Below are 23,652 nucleotides of genomic sequence, written 5' to 3' on the forward strand. Positions count from 1 at the left end.
TTTTGAACATGTGTTAAAATGATGACCTTGTTTTTCCACATTGCATTGCCTCAGCTCTGCAGACTGCAGTTGTTGACGAGGGGCTTTGTGAGCAGCCTCAGTATGGTTACTGCTCTGAGCTACACACAAATAACCCAAATCTGCGAGAGTCATGTGCCGCAAGACGAACATCATTCTTGACTTACGGAGGAACTGATACTTCCTGGCTGCTCCTTCGCATAAACTTCAGAGCACTGGGAGCAAAGGGTCTGTTTATTTTTTATTCCATCTGCAAGTACATGGCTTGATTTAAACATGAAATTCAGCATAGCCTGAATACCGCAACAGATTGGTTATTTATAATAAAAACTGACCAATTAATGCAATGTCTGGTGGGCAGTGCATGCAAATGCTGATGATTTATGTAGGACAGTGACATCATATAAACTTATACTTGATTTGATTTGTTTTAGCATTGATTGCATTATTTGTTATTTTATGCATAGCTTATTATAAATGTTTTCTGACATCCATATTTCCCTTATGGAAAGAATACATAATCTATAATGATTTATTGTAAGTGCAATTTAATTCCACCACAATTTAAGAAGTTAACTCTATATACTGTTTTTAATTGATCAGTCAGTCATACAGAGTTTAAGTTTTAAAGTAATATTAAAAGTAAATAACTCCAACTGCATTTATTATCCGTTTTGATGCCTCGAACAAGAATATATATTTACATGATATAAAACAAATAAATGCTGATTTTCAGCTTTATTCCTGGCTGTAGCCCTCAGCACATTTTTCATAAATTGGTGGCTCCATCTTGTGGCCATAAGGAGAAGTTCTACTTACTTAATAAAGTTAAGAAAGAAGAAAACGACATGAGGTTGATGTGTACATAACATAAATAATATTCACAATAATTAACACCATAGAGTTGTGGTAGCATGGCATAGGTAAAGGTTCCTTTCTTTCAGTGCACAGATACAAGTACACACTAAAAGAAACAATAAGTGCCAAGGCAATACTTGAGACTTCCAAATGATAATTATTTTGACATGAAGTTTTATAAGGTAAAGGAGTATAATTCATTCATCTTTTCTGAAATAAATGGAAGGTAACAGGCTCACCATTACCTTGTGACCTTTTGGAATTTATTAAGAAGTCATCTTCATTTGATGAATGCTGCCTGACGCACTCCTGTCCATCATCTGTCATTTGGTCAAGGTAAAACCTCACATGGTCCAAACCTGTACAGTGATACACAGACCACATGGGTTAGGGTATGACATGTAGGGAGAATGGTCATCGGCACACACTCAGGATCTTCTAACAAGTACACATTTTACTCAGCACAAGATATTGACGTGGGAAAGTAATGAATAATTGAACGAGTCCAAGAGAAGAAGAAAATGCCCATTTATAGTTATATTTTGATGTGTACATACACAGCTAATGACATCAATCCTTTCTGTCAAAGCCATCTTGTACTCTAAGAAATTGCTGTAAATTACGAGGAGATTTCAACAGTATGATCCTGTTATGTTTGAATACAGGACATTACTGTATTATAACGGTTTATAACAATATTTAACTGTATTATTGCTTGAAGGAAACAAAACGGTAATTTACCGTAGTTTTGCAATGCATTTTGGGAAACAGAAGTTGAGACCACATGGTTGAAAGGACAGTGGAGTTGGCTTTGTCAGATTGTCATCCATCTCCATCCTGTCTATTAAGAGGTGAGTGCCTTACTGCTTTGGTAGTTAGAATAGGCAAAAACCATCACTTACTAAATTTGAAGTCATTTGTGGGATTAACGTTAGCTAGATTTGGAAATTACACAGAAACACTGCAGGCAGACACACACGCAGTGAGTGAATTATTTGCCAGCTAACATTAGCTTGAAATACAGATCTTAACAGTTGCTAAATGGGAAAAAAGCAAAACATTTTCTTGTAATGTGGTTAACTAAGTGGGCTATAATGAAGTTGACTTGCTTGCCTGGTGGTACTAGAATGGTAAGGTTAGCTAACATCAACAGTCACTTTTTCTTTGTTTCAGCTTCAGCTTCAACTGACACTGACTATTGATTAAATATTGAATTAGAAATGATGATTAGCTGGGCCTACTAGGCAATATGGCCATAGTATAAATGGTATAATATACAGTATTTGAAAATGTATAAAAGGAAACTTTAGTGAGACTGTCAGAATGGGCCTGAAGCATGTTTTTTGTTTTTTTTACTATTTTAACACATAAAGCTGCTGCCATACATCCTGAATTCATGGACTTCCAGGACTTATTTTTATTCATACTAGTTCTACTTCATACTTTTACTTTACTTCTTTGTATATGGAGAATATTTAGAAAGGATTGTCCAGCTGGAGCTGCTTTTGTTCTAATTTTATTCTTTCCCTTTAAAGAATCCTTGTCGCAGTTTCAGTCTGGAAGGAGAAATCAGAGGGAGGTCCAGGGACCCAGTTTCCCTCAGAGGACAGGTTGTTTATTCAGTTTTGAAACTATAACAGAATTTTTTTCACTTCTCTGTTTAAAATGTATCTACCAAAACTATTTTATGCACTTTTTATACATTGGAAATGGCTTTTGCTAAACTTCTTAATGTAAATATTTTCAAAGCCTTCTGGCTTTAAATGACGTTTTTGCGCTCAATGAGAGTTCGCAGTCGGACTCAAAGTATGAGATGTTGAAGGTCTCCTCATGTAATGTTGTTAGAAGGAGATTGTTGATTGTTTTACTGTTGCTCATATCTGGAAATGTGCAACCAAACCCGGGCCCTGATCAGCACTGTGTTCAGACACCTTCTGATTTTAAATCACTGTCTGGTCTAAAAATGATTCATCTCAATGTGCGCAGCTTGCTATTAAAATGGATATGGTTAAGATATGGGTGAAATCAACGGATGCTGACATTGTTGTAATATCTGAAACATGGCTAACAAAATCAGTTACTGATGAAGATATTAACATTAATGGATACAATGTTTATCGTGCCGACAGACAGTGGTGTTGCCATTTTTGTTAAATCAAAATTTCATGCTCGGGTAACTCTGTCTGAATCGATTCCCAAACAACTGGAATCTCGGGCAGTGAGTTTAGAAATGTCTAAGGATTTCAGTCTAACTGTTGTTGGTTGTTATGGGCCTCCATCTGCCGTGATTGATGTGTTGCAGTCTTTGATGCAACTTATATCAAGATTAAACTATAATGAAATTGTTTTAACAGGCGATCTGAACTGGGATTGGCTCAAGCCAGTATCTGATGATTTTAAATCTTTTTGTGACTCTGTCAACCTGACCCAGTTGATTAATTCACCAACTCGCCCAAATCATAAAAACCCTGAGAGATCAACCCTCATTGATTTGATCTTGACTAATGTTCCTCAGAAATTTTCAGCTGTTGGTGTTTTTTGCAATGATTTGAGTGACTATTGTGTTGTTGCTGCAAACAGAAACACTAAAATCCCTAAATCAAAACCCTGTATACTTTTAAAGAGGGATCTAAAACATTTTAATTAACAGGGGTTTAATCATGATTTGTTTCGTTTGAACTGGAGTAGAATAGAACAGATCCCTGATGTTGAGATGGCATGGACTCTTTTTAATGATGGCTTTATGCACATTTTAAATAGACATGCACCTTTCAGGAGAAACAGAGTTAAGGGGCGTGATAACCCCTGGTTTTCTCATGAACTCGCAGAAACTACTCATGCACGAAACCTGGCCTGGGCAAAGGCAAGGGCAACAGGTTCTACTACTGATTGGATTACTTTTAGAGAACTAAGAAACAATTGTTCCTCTTTTATCAAGAAAACCAAATCTGAGTATTATTCGTCTGTCACTACAAAAAATTTAAATGACCCGAGGAGATTCTGGAAAGTTATAAAATCTCTTTTCTGTCAGCAACAACTCTCCAGCTTTACCCACTTTTGTTATGAATGATTCTGTTGCTATTCATCACAAAATGATATTAATTAATTGTTTTAACAAGCACTTTGTTTCTTCTGGATCCCTGTTTGAGTCAGCTCGCTCTACATCTGTGAAGACCAGTACTGATGTGTCAGTGTATACTGGTCAGTCTTTCAATTTTGTGCCCTTCTCTGTGCAGGATGTTCATAAGGCCTTAAAAAAGCTAGATCCTAGAAAAACTTCAGGACCAGACTTGTTGGATCCTTATTTCTTGAAGCTAGCAGCTGATTCTGTAGCAGAGCCGCTTGCATATCTTTTTAACCTGACAGTGATTTATAAGGAAATTCCAAGGATATGGAAGTCTGCTGTCCTCCTACTTGTCCTCCCTTTATTGAAAGGGGGTGACCCAAGTATTTTGAACAACTATAGGCCTATATCAAATTTAACAGTACTGGTTAAAATCCTTGAATCTCTCATGAGTGATCAGCTAAAGGAGTTTTTATACACCAATGATATTTTATCACCTTATCAATCAGGTTTCAGAATAAGGCATAGCACTGTCACAGCTGCGCTGAAAGTGGTGAACAACTTTTCTGTAGCACTTGACAAGAAACAACACTGTGCTGCATTTTTTATTGATTTGTCTAAAGCTTTTGACACAGTCGACCATGACTTCTGAGCTCAGGACTCTCAGAAGAAGCTGTTGCTTGGTTCTCTAACTATCTTAGCAGTCGGTCGCAGTGCATTAGATATGATGGTGTATGCTCAGATATTATAGCTGTCCAGGGTGTGCCGCAGGGCTCTGTATTAGGTCCACTTTTATTTACCATTTATGTGAATAATCTCGGTCAAAATATGTCAAATGCTACATCACATGTTTATGCTGATGACACTATTGTGTACTGCTGTGCTGCATCTCTTGCACAAGCTGTTTGCAAAATGCCTTTGTTGTCCTTCAAAATACACTGCTTGTTTTAAACGCAGATAAGACCAAGCTTCTGTTTTTTATCAGATCAAAGACCAGGTCACAAAATGTTCCTGTGCTTTCTACAGTTGATGGAAAGGAAATTGAGGTTGTACACTGTTACAAATACCTGGGTATTTTGATTGATGACTCCCTTAATTTTAAACCACATGAATTGTGTCGTGTGAAAAAGCTGAGGCTAAAATTTGATTTTTATTTTAGAAACAAGTTGTGTTTTTCTTTGAATGTAAAAATGTTGAAACTTTTTTACCTGTTTTAGATTATGGTGATCTTTTGTACATGCACGCCTCTGTTCAGTGTCTCCATATGGTTGATACTGCCTACCATGCATCCTTGAGGTTCATTACAAATTGTAGAGCTCTGACTCACCATTGTGAGTTATACTCTCGGGTTGGATGGCCCGCTTTGGAGACCCGTAGGCTCATACACTGGTACACCTTGATACATAAGGCAATTCTTGGTCTGCTTCCTCCCTATGCGTTTTTATAATGCAGAGAAGTACCGGACAGTATTCTTTGCGTTCTCAGGACCTCTTTATGCTCTCTGTCCCAAAAGCTTGGACAGAAATTGGGAAAAGGGCTTTTGGGTATTCTGCACCCTCAGCCTGGAATCTGTTGCAGAATGACTTAAAGCTCAAGGAGCTGGTGTCCTTGAATGTTTTTAAATCTAAAATGAAAGACATGGAAGCAGATTCTATAGGATGTCGATGTTTTAGCTCGGCTGTTTGAACAACTGATTCCAAGATATGACTCATAGATGGTTCTATTTTAATCCAAAATGTTGTGCTTTGTAAATTGTACCTTGCCTCTCTTTGTATTTCCTTCTGTAACTTTGTGTTTTTGCTGCTGCCTGTCTTGGCCAGGTCTCCCTTGAAAAAGAGGTTTTTAATCACAATGGGACCAACCTGGTTAAATAAAGGCTAAATAAAAAAATAAAATAAATAAAACAAACTGAATGACATTCAACAGCCGTTAAAACTCAGAGGGACACTACAGTTTTTCTGTTTTGGTTAACCTGAATAAATCCTGGGAAAGAAACAGCTGAAATAGAAAACTGCAAATACAGTTGATGTGACCCAATGATGAAATCCCCTAAATAACTGGACAGTGGGTGGTCTAACAAGTGAGGAAGTCCTCAGGGTATTTCTAGCGAGGCACATGTTGGCTCAACTTGTTGTTATACTGGTGTGAGCCAGTGGGGGGAGCCAAAGACAAAGTTTTCCTTGCATAGAGGATGAGGGGGTGGCTTCTCAACAGAAAAATAAAAACCCTTTACTGAAGTGTCTCTTAACATGAAAATGCAGTCTTGCACAAGGAAGAGAGAATTAAATAAATATTTCTAATCGTTATGAAAGGAATCATGGGATTGGGGTATTTATTCATCATTACAAACTGTATTGAAAAGTCTAAACTTTTTTTCTGAAATTTAAAATTATTCAAAGCTCAGAGCAGCAAATGCTTTGCCATAAGTGCGCCACTGCACACATGCAGTACTTTAACAACAAGGTCAACCATGAAAGTTGTATTTTGTGGAGCTAGATATTTTTGTTGTAAGGATTGTGATTGCTACATGATGTCTCCTGTCTCATATTGAACAAATACAACCCTGCACTATTTTACTTTTGCTTTAGTGTCTTGGTTATAAAAAGATGTAAAATGATGTCCATTTCTTTAGTTTCTCTGAGTAGTGTATCACACATTCTGTTGCAAAAATCATTAGTGTATGTGATGTAAATACGGCCTTCTGTTACCTCAATCATACATACAATATTTTTTTTGGATGTATAATTATTCACTGCTATTTTCTTTGTCACATGTTCAGTTGTGTCTGCAGGTTGTGGAAAACTCATTTCTGAGCTTGTCAGTCCAATATTGTAAAAAGCCCACAAAAAAACAAATTCCAATTGAACTTGTTTTGTTCTACATCATCTGTCTTGCATGACATCAGCGCTCCTCCATTGATACGCCCTCATTTAGCCTGTATGTGAGCTTACATGGGATCCTGTTTATTAAGGATCTGCTTTCATGCCTCCAGTGTAATCCTGTGGCTCACCGGCTCAGTGTTAACAGGGGAAGGTGAAGAATGAAAGATCCAGAGCAGCTGAAGGTAAAGTACATTTTGAATGCTTCACATAACGTTGATGGATAAACGTTGCTATGCTGTAAGCTTGTATTTATAAATCATGACTTATCGCCCCAGCATAATGCAAAGCGACGCAGGAGTCCAAAACCAAGTCCTGTTTGTCCTCTCTTCAAAATATTTTCCAGAGCTATCTGGAAAGTGTGAAATTCAATAAAAAACTGTCACAGTTGGTTTCGAAAATATTTGGATGTTGCATCAACTTTAGCACTGCTACAATCCTAGAGAATCTGTAGATGTTGTGGCTGACCTTTTAGTTGCTTCAGCTGATTTGTCTGCATGTTTGTGGATAACATTTCAAAATGAGTGACACTGATAGCAATAAGATTCCATGGACTACCCGTGTAATGTTCATTAAATCATAAATTAAGTAACATATTAATGTGACTACATAAAGGAGGTACCTATATAATAAAAGACAATTCACACTTTTACACTCATGTTGTATGTGGAATTACAACTTTATTTCATTTAAATGAAGAAAAACAGAATACTGACTTAAAAATGAAAGAACATAACTTTTCTTACAGAAAATACAACACACTATGTTACAAGATTTATGACACCAATAAACATGATTTTACTGTACATTGAGTTTTGGTAAAATAACATGTTAATGATACACAAATGATTCGACTAATAGCAGCATCTTCATTTTTCTATATACAAAGATTTTTATCCATGCATTTTTCTAAAATATGATAATCTGCAGATTTGACATGTTTCAGTTTTTATTTTATTGTAAACGAGATTCAAATGGAAATGTAATATAATGGTTAAAGGAAATCTGACTCATTTTATACTACTCCTCATGCTTGACTAAGACACATGATGACTTTTGTCCGACCCAGATACCCGCCATCATCCTACCCTTAAAGGAGCATTTTATCTGCTGCAGCAGCCTGATCTCCTGTGTGCCTCCGCTCTCTTCTCCCTCCATCACATCATTGACTGCGTAAAACTTGATTACACCAGCTGGATGGTCAAGGTACACCCCGATGGTGAAGCACTGGGGTACAGCCCAGATTTCTGTGCTGACGCCATTAGACCACACTTGGTAGTGGGATCCACCCCAGCCTAGACCCCAGGACTGTTCATTTTCTCCTAGCCCGCATGGTCCGTCACTCCCCCTCCTTCCTGCCCCCTCGTAGGCTACTCCGACCACCACCCATCCTGAATATTTCACCTCCCAGTAAGCTCGGAAGCCTTGGATACCTTCCTTGCAGAGAACCTTAAAGAAAGAAAAGGAGTAATTAAGTCATTTAAGGATGAAAAAAGGAATGTAATGTCTGAATTTGGTACTTAAAACCAACCTGGGGGGCGTGTTCATATCTCTCAGGTCTATCCAGGACGGGACAAGTGACATCATCAGTCTTTCGCGACACCTTGGTTCCACCCTCTGTGATCCACAACATCTTATTGGCTGTCTTGTCATCAAAAGACAGCTTGATCCAATCTGGTAGATGTGGAAGATTTGACAATCAGAAAGAAAAGCTAATTCTCACATCATGAGTGAGGAAAAAAGTTTGTAGGCTTTTTTGTTTTGTTTTTCTTACATTTTAGAAGATCAGCTCTGCATGTGGGCTCAGGGATGTTAGGATCATACTCTGGGATATTTTCTGCTTGAAGAGAGTGACAGCATTATACAGCGACATGGAGAAGCAGTGGCTTTTAGGTAGTTCTTTTACTTTTTACTATTTAAAACCTGAACTGAAAAATACAAAACAATAAAGTTAAACAGTTATTCTGTGTTAATTTGATACTTTGGTTTTGATTTATAGACATTTTATACTTTCAGTATTCAAACCTGCTTTTAAAAGAAGTGTCAGTTTCTTTGATTAAAAACAGTTCAAGCTGTCAAAGTTAACCTCACTGATTTAATTCTTAAGTATATAAAACCTTCACTAGTATGCATTATGGCTCAAGAAAACTCATTGAAAAACATTCCATCAAACTACCACAAGTTTGTAATTCTGCAGTAATCTAAAGAGCATGCAGACATGTATAATCTGCTGATAGTTAATAAAAGAATTGATCACTCACCAGGTCTGCCAGTGGCAGGCAGGATTCTTTTATCAGGAGCACTGGTTGTCATCTTTATCGCTCAGTGTCGTGTCCGGGTTCCCTAAATGTTAGCGTCTAGCAGCAGCATTCTGCCGCAGTGATGCAAATGCCTTCTTTATATACACCCAGGAAAAGGGGGTATTAAAGGTTTTGGAGGCCCCTTTGGGATCTCTCAGAGAACTTTTGGTAAGGTATGTAGAGATAATGAGCTCAGTAATGGGCGTGCCACGGAGCTTGCCGGATGTGCTGGGCAGCACCGCCCCACCGCCCCTGACCCGCTGACCCATGTTTATCTGAGGAGATCTGAATTTACTTCAACAATTATCCTGTAGTCTCTTTGGAGTCAAACACTCATATTTGGAGATACCTTTTTCAGGAATGTGGTGATCCTTTAAAGAATAAAGGGTTATGTAAGATTGTAAAGACAATGCCTTTTATGGATGTGATGGAGAGATAAGATGGTTAATTAGGTGTTAGAAGTTCATCTCTTGTTATACACTAAGAGTTGCTTGATTTGACCTCTCGATTGTAATTGTAATTTTCATTGTTTTTCCTCTCTTTAAAGCTTCTGTGGAGTTTTAAGTGGTTTGGAAAAAAACTTGAATGAATACTGATGCCTCTTTATTACCTAGAAATGCAATTAACATCATCAGCTAGGGGTCTGCAATATGGCCCTGAAAGTATATCACAATATTTCTTTGTGGTTTTGAGATAAATGACTGAAAAATATATAGAAAATATTAATTTTGTATTTATTAATTTTAATAGCATATCATTTAAGCACATTGTTATTGTGCTCCTTTGAGTGCTCAGGCTAGAGGTGGTGAAGTAAGTTTGATGGGTTTGTTGTTACAGCCTTCTTGCACTTCTTACATATTACTGTGGTTTGTTGTACGTCTGAGCTGTTGTAATCAAACCGATTCCACACTACTGAAGTCACGCCCATTTTTGGAACTAACTCATCCACCGTGGAGCCGCTTCTTTCACTTTCTGCCATGCTTGTTGTACGCGTAACAATTTGGATTCACTACAATATTATCAGGATATTCTTAGATTTTTATCATATAAAAAATATATCAGTATTATCGTGAACGATATGATACGGAACAACTCTATCATAAGCAGAAAGTCTGTTACACCTACTGCCACAGGGTGAAAGTGATTCACTGCACACTGCCAAACTGTTTTTTAAATTTCCACAGCAGAGGTCCTCAATCAATCACACATTTGACTGTTCTGTTCGACAAAATATCTCATCTTGCTTTATTATTAACAAACAAAAACTTCTGACGCCCAGCCACCAACTTTGGACTGTGTCGTCCCCACAACCACAGCCATACTCATTCATGCACGGCCTGCTCCGACCTCCACCTCAGCGGCAAGGAAGGGTGGACAACAGGATCTCCCCCTATCCCTTTTGATAAGAGTCTCGAGTTAACACCTGTTGTGGATTGGCGCTGTACAAATAATGATTGAAGAAAAAGCACTACTTAGAAATGTACAAGACATAACAAGTAAAGACACAAAAGGTTCACTTGTTCACATGTAACTATGTCTTATATCCTTCATGCAAAAGTAAAATGGGATTTTCTTTCCTTTTTTCATTAAGTAAAAAAAAAACATTCTTAACAAACATTTTCTTATTTATAGACTTTCTTAAAGGTAAAGAATGTTTGTCATGGCCTTGAACGTCCAGATCAACAAGCCAAAAGGATCACAGCTCGGCCTTTTTGCAGGGATTACTCAACTGTCAGCCGTGTTTTAAAACTGCTGAGAGGAGGTTTGGAAGAACTGAAATGCAAACTCTGTCTCACTATATCCTTGTGTAATCCCAGTGGTCAGTCTAGGACAGTTCTGACATTAAAGTCCTCTGGTATCTTTAGTAGGTGTTTCCCTGTAATCAGCGCTGCAGTCATCTGCTTGTGCTGGCAGGAACCTGAGGAGGCCTTCTCAGCAGGAGGTTTTGGCACGGGGCCGGCGCAGTAAACACCTCAGGAGAGAGGAGAGCGTATCACAAGAAAGGGTTTACGACCAGCGACATGCTCTTTCTTTTAACCTGTGCCATGTTCATTCAAGTATTTGTGAATGTAAATGATTGATGGGATAATGCAGGTCAAGAGCGTAGCTAAGCCTGTTATGATGAACCGAGGAACCCTCAGTCAAGTGGCACAAAGTTGTGACATTATTGAGGTTACTGGGCTGCAGGGGCGGACTGGGATAATAATTCAGGCTGGGAGTTTGACCCCATCCCAGGCCTCTCAGTCCCCATGAGCCAATGATTGTGGATTAAGGCTGGTGGTGTTTGTTTACTGTCTCCTGGCACTGTTCGTTTACTCATTTTTTACTTAAGTCATGCAGGCAGCTACGCTATCTTAGCTTGTTGTGATAGTAGTAGTCTGCCCTACTAGACTGGATGACATGCAGTGAATGTGTGTGGACTCTATCCAGTATGGCACTCATTATGCAACCGTAATTTTGCACATTGTTAAAACAACAATTAGGATGTTATCTTAAACGATATCAATCACAAACTTATTGTCGGGAAACTCTGGCAACTCGCTGACCACAACAGAACCAACCAGAGTTGCACTTGCATGATGCTTGCATTCTATTCACCCACTCTCAGTGTTCACATTGACTGCTCACTGCAGGCCAAATAGACCCTCAGGCCACTGGGAAATGTCCCAATGGATTTTCAATATGCATTTCATATTGTGCAATGTGCGTCAGTTACAAAAGAAAAAAACATTCATTCAGAAGTAGCTTGGTTAAGAACTCACAACTGCTTGCATTCAAGTCGGAGGCTCTGCACTGTCAGCCACCAACATTTCCAGAAAGACCTTCTCCTGTCAGGGACTAAGTAGCTACGTCAGCTCCAAAGGGTCTATATGCCTAGGTAGTCATTGCTGTACTCATGTTGGGAATGCTTTAAAATCTCTCTACCATGTCTTGAACCTTCTTGTTAATATCACAGAGTAGCAGCATAAGCCCAACACCGCTGCGGCAGAAGGCGGTACAACAGGAGTCTGGTTCTGCTTGGGATTTATGCCTCTTAAAAGCAGTTTTTCCTTACCACTGTTTATGCTGTAGTGCTGTACTGATGGTGAATTAATGGGGAGCTCTCTGTAAAAAAATCAATAAAGAGTACAGTCTTTTGGTAAAGTGTGTCTTAGATAACATTTGTAATGAATCAGGGCTAATCAAATAAGATTGACTGATTACAACTCATAATTGATTCAACTCATAAAGGGCCTTTTTTTTAACATTTTTGTATGGAAAAATCGAATGGGTTGGAACTAAGTCTGGAGAAATCGCACTACAATCATCATTTTTTTTCCACTCTGTCAATGCCTAAATGTAAAAATGATCAAACCATCAAATTGTCAGGAAAACTATTGTATTTAATGTTATAAATGTATTTAAGGCGGATGAAAAATGGTTGAAAATATGTCTTGGATTGACAGACCCAGTTTCACACTTTCTTTAAAAAAACAAAAAACTAATTTCAATGTTGGAATCCAAGCTAGAGCTCAGTGGGTCGTAACTAGCTTTGGTGTAATCTGACTGCATGGAAATTATATGAAAGAAGCCACTATACACAGGTCTTCATCCAATTGGTAAAATGTTCACATACTGTCCTGCCAATTCTAAATTATAAAAATAATTGGTCTTATTTATTGGGATCAATCAAAACTTTTATGATGTGTTTATTGTGAATGTTCCTACTGAGTTTAAAACCAAATTGTGATTGAGTGTGCAACCCAAGTTTAAAATATGATTTGGTAGTGAATACTCAATAAATGACCAAATCCACAGTTTTATTTTGTATTATTCTGATGCAATAGTGAACTCAACTTTGTGCTATTTTTCTTAATGTAATGTTACTATTTTCACCTGAACCCTTGACATTACATGGATGGATCCACTAGAAGGGCTTTCAATGTTTTTAATCCTGCCTTGTTTTTAAAGGAGCCATATGGACAAATTTGATGTAACCAAGGAGACCGGCCTATTCTTTTTCGCATATCTTTTTATTTTTTCTCATTGCTGGTTGTTGCCTTGGGACACACTGGATGGACCCACCCATCTGGAAATTGCTAAATTGTAAGACTGCCAGTCCAGGCCTGGCAATCTTCTAGTGTTCAAAGCTTCCACAACCGGGCTCCTCTGACAGACAGTCAATAGATACCCAGTAGTGATTGGTCTGACCTGAATCAGGTCAGAGGGAAATCTGTCTGGAACTGGATAGGAACAGGAAGCATGTGCCAGGGCAATTAAAATTGAGCCTGCAGATTTATCTGGTTCCAAGTCTAGTAAATACTTTAAAAGTATTTATTTAGCAGTTTATTGATGACTGAAGGTTGCCATGGGATTTTGTGAAAAGTACAAATTAATATTAAACAAGTTATTAAGATATTTAGATATTTTTTCTTAGAAACTTTCTATAAAATTGAGTTGGACAGAGAGATTTGTATACATATTGAAATTCATTTGTAAATCACATTATCTCAGGATATGACTACAGTTTAATAAATGAAGGCTTGATTAATGAAATGAACATGAATGAATGTTTAATGAAAGAATTGAGGAAGATAACGATGTTTAATTAATTACCCTGCAGGAGATTCTTAAATACGTTATGTCATCATATAGATAATTCCTCTAAAATAAAGAATGAAATTAATTTTTGTTTCAAAAATGTTTTTAAAAAGTTACATAATCGTACTTTAACATTATGACATGCCTTTGTTCATGTTAAACAACATACTGCTTAGCGGTTGACAGCAGGAACTCTCCAATGAAGATTGAAATCTTTGCAGCTGCATTCTCAGTGTGTGTGTGTGTGTGTGTGTGTGTGTGTGTGTGTGTGTGTGTGTGTGTGTGTGTGTGTGTGTGTGTGTGTGTGTGTGTGTTTGTGTGTTTGAATACATCAACTATATCCACCATCAATGCATCATTGCTGTCACTGTGCAATGTGGGAAGATCAGTGGTAGAGATGTATGGTGCAAGTGGGTGGGGTTTTCCTGGTAACAGGGAGTCACCCACAGACAAATCGAAGCATCCATCCAACCTTTTTAAGGAAAATTGTATACACACACAGGTCCAGTTACAAGCCACTCACCTTAACCCCTCCTTACTTTAATCTCACGTTCACTTCCACGCCACCTGCATCCTTCCCCTATGTCCTAAATTAAAGCTATATAAGAGTGCCACCAAGGGATCTCCCAGAGGAGCCTCCAGGGACGCCTCATTCATCAGACAGCCTAACTGGAAAAGCTTAAAGAGACATTATCAACATGCCCACCCCCACCATGATCATATCTGACACTCGGACATCAGAAAAAGGTGACATTTATTTTCTTTTTTTTTCACAATTCATCCATGCTGGAATTTTATCCTACGATTTTTTTTTTTGTTTTTCTATTGATTTTGCGAGAGCATATCCATTCCAAATGTTTCATAATTGAATCTCAATCTTTTTTCTGTCAAATTTAACCTTTACTTGTTATTGCAGTAGGGATATAAATTGATGGTTGTAATGCAGATATTATTATTTATACAGCAAAGCTTTAAAATGACTGATTTAATAACCTCAGCCTGTGTCTGCTGCGTTTTGTGTAAGTGTCTATACAGATGTCTGTGTGCAAAGCTCCATATTTCATTGGCTGAATTTCATGCTTGTCATAATGAAGGGCATGTCATGGTTTTACTGCATGGGAGAGCGGCTCTTACAGTGTCAACATTATCTGCATTTTTAAAAATTTCACAATGTCTATATATTTAAGCTGTGTGTATACTATGATTCAGACTGTGTCTTCAGTAAGCATTCGCTGCAATAATACATATCATCTAGTATTAATTCAAGGACTTAAAACTGTTATTATAACATGACATGGAGTATAGACGTCTCACAGCTACTTTATTGTCATTTAAAATAGAGTTGACTTTAGTTTTATTTTATATGTACTATACTGTGTTAGTAGCTTTAAATGATAGGAATCAAGTTCAAAAACAACTTTGATGCAATTCTTCTCACTCACTTTAATCTAAAAATACAATGAGTGCATGTAATAACCCATTATCAAAATATTTATTCAAATCCCTTCTTAACTTGACTAACACGCCCTATGCAGGTCGGCACCGTTGGGGTTTGAGGCAGCTTTAAAGCTTTAATGTTTTGTATTGTATCAAGCTGTAATGAAGCCAAACAGGGCAGTTCCTTCCATCACCTTGTGCTAAATCCAGACAGGTGGTTTAACATTCCTACATGCCGTCTGTCAACCTCCAGTCAACATAGAGATAAATATTAGCTCACTGGGATCTGACATGCATACTGAGTGGCGTAAAAATAGGTGTTTGGTTTGAAAAAATGGGCGAAATTATGACATTTAGATTTACTTGTTCTTGTCGAGTGCAGCCTCACCTTGAACTCTTACATCTACAGAACCTACAAAAACATTCCTACGGTTTATTTCCGTCAAAGTCAGGAACTTTGTAGTTTTCCCTGCCTGCCAAGGCTCACCCTTTCAGAGATGATGCTGATGTGCGAACAAAACAGGTCATTTATTTTGGATGTGATGGTGTCTTGTTGGTATAAATAAAACACACACGTTATGTTAGTCGATGTTGACATCTTAATGCTGACAGGATTAGGTGTCTATTCTTTTTGATCTCCATCTGGAGACTGCAGACTTACACATGATACCAAAGATTCAGTTACTCAATTGGCACAAGGGCTTAAGATTGTTATGCAACTGTAATAAATCAATTACTTTATAGGAAAAGTCAATCAATCTTTATTTCTAGGAATGCACAAGGAAGCCATTAGCTAAGCTTAATTTGAAAAGTTAATGCTAATAGACTAATTATTCATCGCTCCTTTAATTATCTATATTTTTATGTTTATGGATGAATAAGTTGCTTATGTTGCAGCTTAAGTTCAATACACTTTAAAGTAACTCTTATTTTAGCCTTTTCAAGCACGTTATTTGTAAACTTTGCTGACTCTATGCTCCCTTGTTGTTTTAAACGCCAATGGAAACATGTTGGATATATCTGAACTTATCTGGCCTTAGCTAGCACATCATCCCGCTCTTCTTACCTGATTAACTACCTCTGGGCTTCACACTCTGTACTCCAGGGTGACCGCACTCGACCCCTGCAGCATGAGAGGTGTCCAGATCTTCCTCGCTGCCTGGCATGAATCAACCGATGGCTCCACAAAAGCATGAACTTGCTGATGTGATGATGTGACAGAGGCAGATGGTTTTCTAAATATAACCACAAGTTTTCTAAGTGTCTCACTTCATCAGAAGTTGAGACACACCTGACACATACCGCTGTCTGTACTGTAGGATTTATAACAGCCAAGTATGTGGCCTTGAATATAGGTTACTGTTGCAAAAACAAATTTTTGTCTCCATTTTTTTCCCTTTATGTAGGAAAAAAATCCAAAACTGGAAACAAACCCACAGGTAATACAGCAACCTTTGTACATGTTAAAAGTTAAAAGGATAGACACAATTCTCTTTTATTCAGAGTTTTCCTGACCTTGTCTGACATTTCACTGTTGTTGTTCTGACATGATCTTCTCAGAGAAGATACCATCATATGAGCCAAATATTCCTGAACCGACATGCAGAGCTGATCTCATCAAACGTAAGATTCTTACAATCTTACCCATCTTGTTCTTTGGTCTGAACACATTATTTTCTCTAAATCATTGTGTGTTTCTATGTTTTCAGACTGGTTTAACCTTTCCCTGGATGACAAAACAGCAAATAAGATGCTTTGGATCACAGAGGGCGGGACAAAGGTGGCCCGAATGACGGATGAGGTCACTTGTCCTGTCTTGGATAGACCAGAGCGATACGAGTACGCACCACAGGTAAAATATGAAGATATGAATAAAGTATGAATTTAAAAAAAAAAAGAAGAAGTTTTTCATGTGCCAAGAACTTGCCATCACCGCCAGAGCTGGAGGAGTTTTACAAGATTGTGAAACCCAGGCAACAGTTTTATGGACCTAAGCCCAACCCCCCCCCCCCCCAGTGTTTATTTAAATCTGGAGGCAACTGGTTTGGCATTGCAACGCGGAGAAAGCGAAGCTGCTCTAAATTCTCCGAAGTGGCAGCTACAATAAATCACACTTTATGTTAGATTACCTCACCTCTGATTCATGCAGTCCTTCTCATCCCTTTTCCAAAAGGTTCTCTGCAACGAAGGCATCCTGGGCTTCAGAGGCTACTGGGAGGCCGAGTACACAGGATGGGTGGTGATTGGGGTGGCGTACGAGCGAGCAGGGAGGAGGAACAGCCAAGGAGCCTGCGGCCTGGGTGAAAACGAGGAGTCCTGGGGTCTGGGCTGGAGCGGCTCGAGCTATTATGCCTGGCATAACAGCCAGAGTGTAGAGATCCCAGATGTTTCAAAGTCCTCCACAATTGGTGTTTACCTTGACCAGCCTACTGGTGTCCTAAATTTCTACGCTGTGGAGGAGGTGAAGGAGGGAGAGGAGAGCACAGGGGGGAAGGAGGTTAAACTTTTGCAGCAGATTAAGAGCACCTTTAAGGAGAAGATGATACCAGGTTTCTGGGTGGGGACACAGTCACACTGTTTGATTGTAAAGCAGGAGGAATAAATTCTGACTATACTTATATTTTCATATTATAAGGTGAAACTATCTGTTTCTATATTATTAAAGCTATCATTGAGGCAGCAACATGGTAAGGTTAACTTTGTCTTCCATGCCATTAAAACAATAACCAGCATGATTTAGGCTGCATAAATCCTTTGCACACAGCATTATCTTTAAAACATATGTAGGTGTGTTTTGATTAAAGAACAATCAAGGATGAGATAAGTTGGGACTCAACCCTCTACTGTTTTTAGACTTTCCTTAACCCACTGGACCACTCAAAGCTATATGTATGTATTTGTATTCCTTCATTGTTATTGTTTGATAACACTGTGTAAGGTTATCTAGTTTGGTATAGATGTATAAAGAATGTTACATTTGCAAAAGTGTGAATAATAAGTAAAACAATGACTTAAGAGCAACACACATTTTGTCTTGGTTTGGTATTAGCAGATTACTTTGAGACATTTTATCATGTTAACAAAGTGGATTGCCATATTGATATTTTGTCCCAACACTAATTGCAGCTGTATTTTTTTAAGCACATAAACATACTTAAAGGAGCAATATGTAAGATATCAACTAAATTCATTCATAAAATGACCCTTACTATATGATCGGACATTAAGGAAACATGCAATGTTGAAGTGCTGGCTTCTCTGACAACAAAGCAGCAGCCAGTATGTCCTCCTTCTAACTTTAGATTCCGGTCCGAAATTATCTGTTTTTGTTTGGAACAGACAAGTTCGGCGTTTTTAAGGCAGTCCCACACAGCCGTTTTGGACGCCACTCAGTTTGCCAGATATCAATCAATCAATCAACTTTTATTTGTATAGCGTCAACTCATAACAAGTGTTATCTCGAGACACTTTACAAGAAGCAGGTAAAAGACCTTACTCATTGTCTGTTAACATTACAAAAGAGCAGGTAAAAAGACCTTACTCATTGTTATGTTACAAAAAGCAGGTAAAAGACCTTACTTATTGCTATGTTACAAAGATCCGGCCTATCCATCATGAGCACTTTAGCAAAGCAGCAAAAGTTACAGTGGTAAGAAAAAACTGCCTTATTAAAAGGCAGAAATCTTCGGCCGGATCCCCGGCTCATGACGAAACAGTCTTCACAGGCCTAGACTGCGCTGGGCTTGGAAAGGGATAGAGGGAGAGATGGGATAAGATGCAGGAAGAGGGATAGAGAGCAAGGGGGTGGGGGGAGGTAGACCGTCCATCAGCAATCCGGTGGGGAGGGGAGGGGGTGTGGGGGGTTGTTCTGGCAGGCCGCCAACCCACGATCCGGTGGGGAGGGGGTAGTGGTGGGGTGGGGGTTGTTCTGGCAAGCCGTCAACCGACGATCTTGAGGAGCCTAGGAGAGCTCAAGAGCTCCCAGGAAAGTAGGTGGTTAGTGACTGAGATTTATAGATAGATACATGCAGTAATGTGATGTACTGTATATGCAGAGAGAGAGAGAGAGAGAGAGAGAGAGAGAGAGAGAGAGAGGAGCTCAAGGTGCCAGTTCCCCCGGTAGTCTAAGCCTATAGCAGCATAACTAAGAGCTGGTCTACACCAGCACCAGCCCTAACTATAAGATTTATCAAAAAGGAAAGTTTTAAGTCTAATCTTAAAAATACAGACTGTGTCTGCCTCCCGGACCCCGGCTGGAAGGCGGTTCCAGAGGAGAGGAGCCCGATAACTGAAGGCTTTACCCCCCATAGTACACTTGGAGACTGTAGGTACCACCAGCAGACCTGCACTCCGGGACCGCAACGCTCTCAAGGGACAGTACGGCACTAGTAGCTCCTTAAGATAAGATGGTGCCTGGCCATTTAGAGCTTTGTAGGTGAGAAGAAGGATCTTGAATTCTATTCTAGACTGTATAGGGAGCCAGTGCAGAGAAGCCAGGACAGGAGTAATGTGGTCCCATTTCCTGGTTCTGGTCAGTACACGAGCTGCAGCATTCTGGACCCGTTGAAGAGTCTTTAGAGATTTGCCAGAGCACCCTGACAAAAGAGAGTTACAATAATCCAGTCTGGAGGTAACAAATGCATGAACTAGTTTTTCTGCATCACTTTGCGACAGGATATTCCTGATCTTGGATATATTACGAAGGTGAAAGTAGGCTGTTCTTGAAACTTGACTGATGTGAGAGCTAAAAGACATATCTTGATCAAAAATAACTCCTAGATTCCTAACAGTGGTGCTAGATGCCAGGCTGATGTCATTAAGGACAGTCACATCACTAGAAAAAGTCTCTCTGAGGTTCTTAGGGCCTAGCACAATAACTTCAGTCTTGTCTGAGTTAAGTAGCAAAAAATTTCTGGTCATCCAGGTCCTAACGTCCTTAAGGCATGTTTCTAGCTGACATAACTGACTGGTACCATCGGGCTTCATTGATACATAAAGCTGAGTATCATCTGCATAACAATGAAACTGTATGGAGTGTTTCCTCATAATATTTCCCAGAGGAAGCATATATAATGTAAAAAGAATTGGTCCAAGCACTGAACCTTGTGGGACTCCATGGCAAACTTTAGTGTGCATAGAGGACTCATCATTAACATGTACAAACTGAGATCGGTCTGATAAGTAGGATTCAAACCAACTTAAAGCAGTCCCTGTAATTCCAAGCAAATGCTCTAGTCTGTACAACAGGATCCGATGGTCAATGGTGTCAAAAGCAGCACTAAGATCTAACAAGACGAGCACAGACAGAAGTCCCCTGTCTGAGGCTAGAAGTAGATCGTTTGTAACTCTAACTAGTGCAGTCTCGGTGCTATGGTGGACTCTAAATCCTGACTGGAACTCTTCAAATAAACTGTTGTCATGGAGAAAGTCACACAGCTGTTTAGCTACCACCTTCTCCAGGATCTTCGAGATAAAAGGAAGGTTGGATATAGGTCTGTAGTTAGCCAGAGTTCCTGAGTCCAGAGTAGGCTTTTTAAGTAGAGGTTTGATTACCGCTACTTTAAATGTCTGTGGTACATAGCCTGCCAGTAAAGACATATTGATCATATCTAATATGGAGTTGCTAACTAAGGGAAAGACTTCCTTAAACAGCTTGGTTGGGATTGGGTCTAAAAGACAGGTTGACGGTTTCGATGCAGAAATAATGGAATATAACTCAGAAAGGTTGATTGGAGAAAAACAGTCGAGACTAATATCTGGTCCTGGAACTGTCTCTGCCGTATCAGACGTATCTGCACCAGGTAAGGGCAGGAGGTTACCAATTTTGTCTCTGATGTCTAGAACTTTGTTGTTGAAAAAGCTAAGGAAATCATTACTGCTGAGGGCTAGAGGAATACAAGGCTCAATGGAGCCATGACTCTCTGTCAGCCTGGCTACAGTGCTGAAAAGGTATCTAGGATTGCCTTTGTTTTCCTCGATTAGAGAGGAGTAGTAGGCAGCTCGGGCGTGACGTAGAGCCTTCATATATCTTCTATGACTATCCTGCCAGAAAAAACGAGATTCTACCGTTTTGGTCGAACGCCATATTCTTTCAAAATTCCGTGATGATTGTTTCAGAGTACGGGTTTCTGAGTTGAACCATGGAGCCACTCTCCGCCGCTTGACAACCTTCTGTTTCAGGGGAGCAATCGAATCCAGAGTAACTCTCAGCGAATCCACTGCACTATCAACAAACTGATCTAGCTGAGAGGGACTAAAGCTATCGTAAGAGTTTCCAACTGGGTTGAAACACGGTACTGAATCAAAAACAGCTGAAATAGCTTCCTTAAATCTAGCCACAGCACTATCCGACAAACTTCTAGAAAGCACACCTCTTCCAGGCAGAGGTAATTCTAGTAGGACAAAATCAAATGTAATAAAAAAATGGTCTGATAGCAGAGGATTTTCTAGGAAAACTGTAAGGTTATGGATTTCAATTCCATAAGCTAAAACAAGATCCAGGGTGTGGTTAAAATGATGAGTAGGTTCGTTTACACCCTGGGTGAAACCAATAGAGTCTAATAGTGACATGAAAGCTGTGCTCAGGCTATCATTTTCAACATCCACATGGATATTGAAGTCACCTACAACAATTATTCTATCACTGCTAAGGACTAAATCTGATAAAAATTCTGCAAACTCAGATAAAAACTCAGAATATGGGCCAGGAGGACGGTAAACTACAGCAACTAGAACTGGCTGAAAGGTTCTTGAGACTGGATGTGGAAGACTAAGAACAAGGCTTTCAAAAGAAGAAAAATTCAGCTTTGGTCGAGGGTTAACTAAAAGACTGGAATTAAAAATAGCTGCTACTCCACCACCTCGTCCGGTGTCTCGAGGTATATGAGTATTAAAATGACTGGGAGGAGTGGATTCATTCAAACTAACATATTCATCTCGACACAGCCAGGTTTCAGTCAACAAAAGTAAATCAATGTGCTGATCTGATATCAGATCATTCACTAAAAGAGACTTGGATGCTAAGGACCTAATGTTCAAAAGTCCGCAGTGAATCCTCCGATCTTGTAGCAAAATCGTATTCGTAGTTTTGATTCTAATCAGATTCTGATGATTCACGCCGTTTGGATGACTTATAAAAACGGGTCTGGGCCGGGGGACAGACACAGTACCTATAGTATAACTACAGTTCGATTCAGAATTACAGCTATAGTGACTGGGAGACAGATCTAAGGGAGGCGCAGAGAAGTGTGTAAGACTGCAGCTCTGCCTCCTGGTCTGAACTCTGAGTTGTTGTCAAGGTTTTGGACTAATAACCTCTGCTATGTTTCTAGATAATAGAGCTGCACCGTCCAAAGTGGGATGGATGCCGTCTCTAGCTAGCAGAGCAGGTTTTCCCCAAAAAGACTGCCAGTTATCTATGAAGCCCACATCGTGTGCTGGACACCACCTCGACAGCCAGCGGTTGAGTGATGACATGCGGCTATACATGTCATCACTGGTCTGATTTGGCAGGGGTCCAGAGAACACTACGGAGTCCGACATCGTCTTAGCAAAAGTACACACCGACTCCACATTAACCTTAGTGACTTCCGACTGGCGTAGTCGGGAGTCATTTGTGCCGACATGAATTACGATTGTATCAAATCTACCTTTAGTCTTTGTCAGCAACTTTAAATGAGATGCGATGTCGCCCGCTCTGGCCCCGGGTATACACCTAACTATGCCCGCTGACTTCGCTATCTTCACGTTTCGGACTATGGAGTCTCCAATAATCAGAGTTTTATTCTCAGCGGGTGTGTCGCTGAGTGGGGAAAATTTGTTTGAAACGTGAAGTGGTTGGTGGGGAACCGTGTGCTTCGATTTTCGACTATGCTTCCCTCGGACAGTAACCCAGCCACTGCCTCCCGGCTGCTCGGGAGTTACCGGGGGGGAAGCCAAGCTATGTCGGCCCGCACCGGCTACAGGTGGCTGGCTAACTACTGCTGCATACGATGACTCCGACTCAATGGTGCGGAGCCGTCTCTCTAACTCAGACACCCTCGCCTCCAAAGCTAAAAATAAACTACATTTCTTACAAGTATCATTATCACTAAAGGAGGACGAGGAATAACTTAACATCTGACACGTAGAGCAAGAGAGAGCAGGAGAGGGAGAGACAGAAAAAGAAGCCATTGTAAAGCTAACTGCTAGGCTAAGCTAAGAGTAGGTACACAGTAACACAGTGCAGAGGAGAACAGAACAAGCAATTATGCAATACGCTCACCGTAGTACGCTGCTCTGCTCAGGTGCTGCTCAGGTGCTGCTCGCTGCTCTGCTCAGGTGCTGCTCGCTGCTCTGCTCAGGTGCTGCTCTCAGATATGAGAGCAGTTATCACGGCCAACCAACAAGTTGCATCGATGGAAGAGGGAAAGTGAACTGGTTCAGGTATTACTGAATCAAAATGACCTACAAGGCCTTGGCGTTGTCTAAAAAGCTCCATGATCAGAATTGTGGAAAAAGACGGATACATATTGGA

At 39.6% G+C, this 23,652-nt stretch overlaps 2 protein-coding genes across 2 annotated transcripts; one reads left to right on the forward strand and one right to left on the reverse strand.

The window, feature by feature from the left end:
• Positions 1-7,690: 7,690 nt before the first annotated feature.
• Positions 7,691-10,123, reverse strand: LOC132955273 (tripartite motif-containing protein 16-like protein). The gene is made up of 4 exons (XM_061028058.1): positions 9,081-10,123; positions 8,594-8,656; positions 8,351-8,493; positions 7,691-8,268 (listed from the first exon to the last, which is right to left on the reverse strand). The coding sequence occupies exons 1-4, from the start codon at positions 9,130-9,132 to the stop codon at positions 7,840-7,842; spliced, it is 687 nt and encodes a 228-aa protein (XP_060884041.1). The 5' UTR covers positions 9,133-10,123; the 3' UTR covers positions 7,691-7,839.
• Positions 10,124-14,265: 4,142 nt separating this feature from the next.
• On the forward strand, positions 14,266-17,813 carry LOC132955008 (stonustoxin subunit beta-like). The gene is made up of 5 exons (XM_061027608.1): positions 14,266-14,447; positions 16,544-16,576; positions 16,698-16,760; positions 16,847-16,989; positions 17,311-17,813. Exons 1-5 carry the CDS (start codon positions 14,399-14,401, stop codon positions 17,737-17,739), a joined length of 717 nt encoding a protein of 238 aa, XP_060883591.1. The 5' UTR covers positions 14,266-14,398; the 3' UTR covers positions 17,740-17,813.
• Positions 17,814-23,652: the final 5,839 nt, after the last annotated feature.

The sequence above is a fragment of the Labrus mixtus genome, chromosome 21 (assembly GCF_963584025.1).
Source record: "Labrus mixtus chromosome 21, fLabMix1.1, whole genome shotgun sequence".
Classification (NCBI taxonomy): Eukaryota; Metazoa; Chordata; class Actinopteri; order Labriformes; family Labridae; genus Labrus; species Labrus mixtus.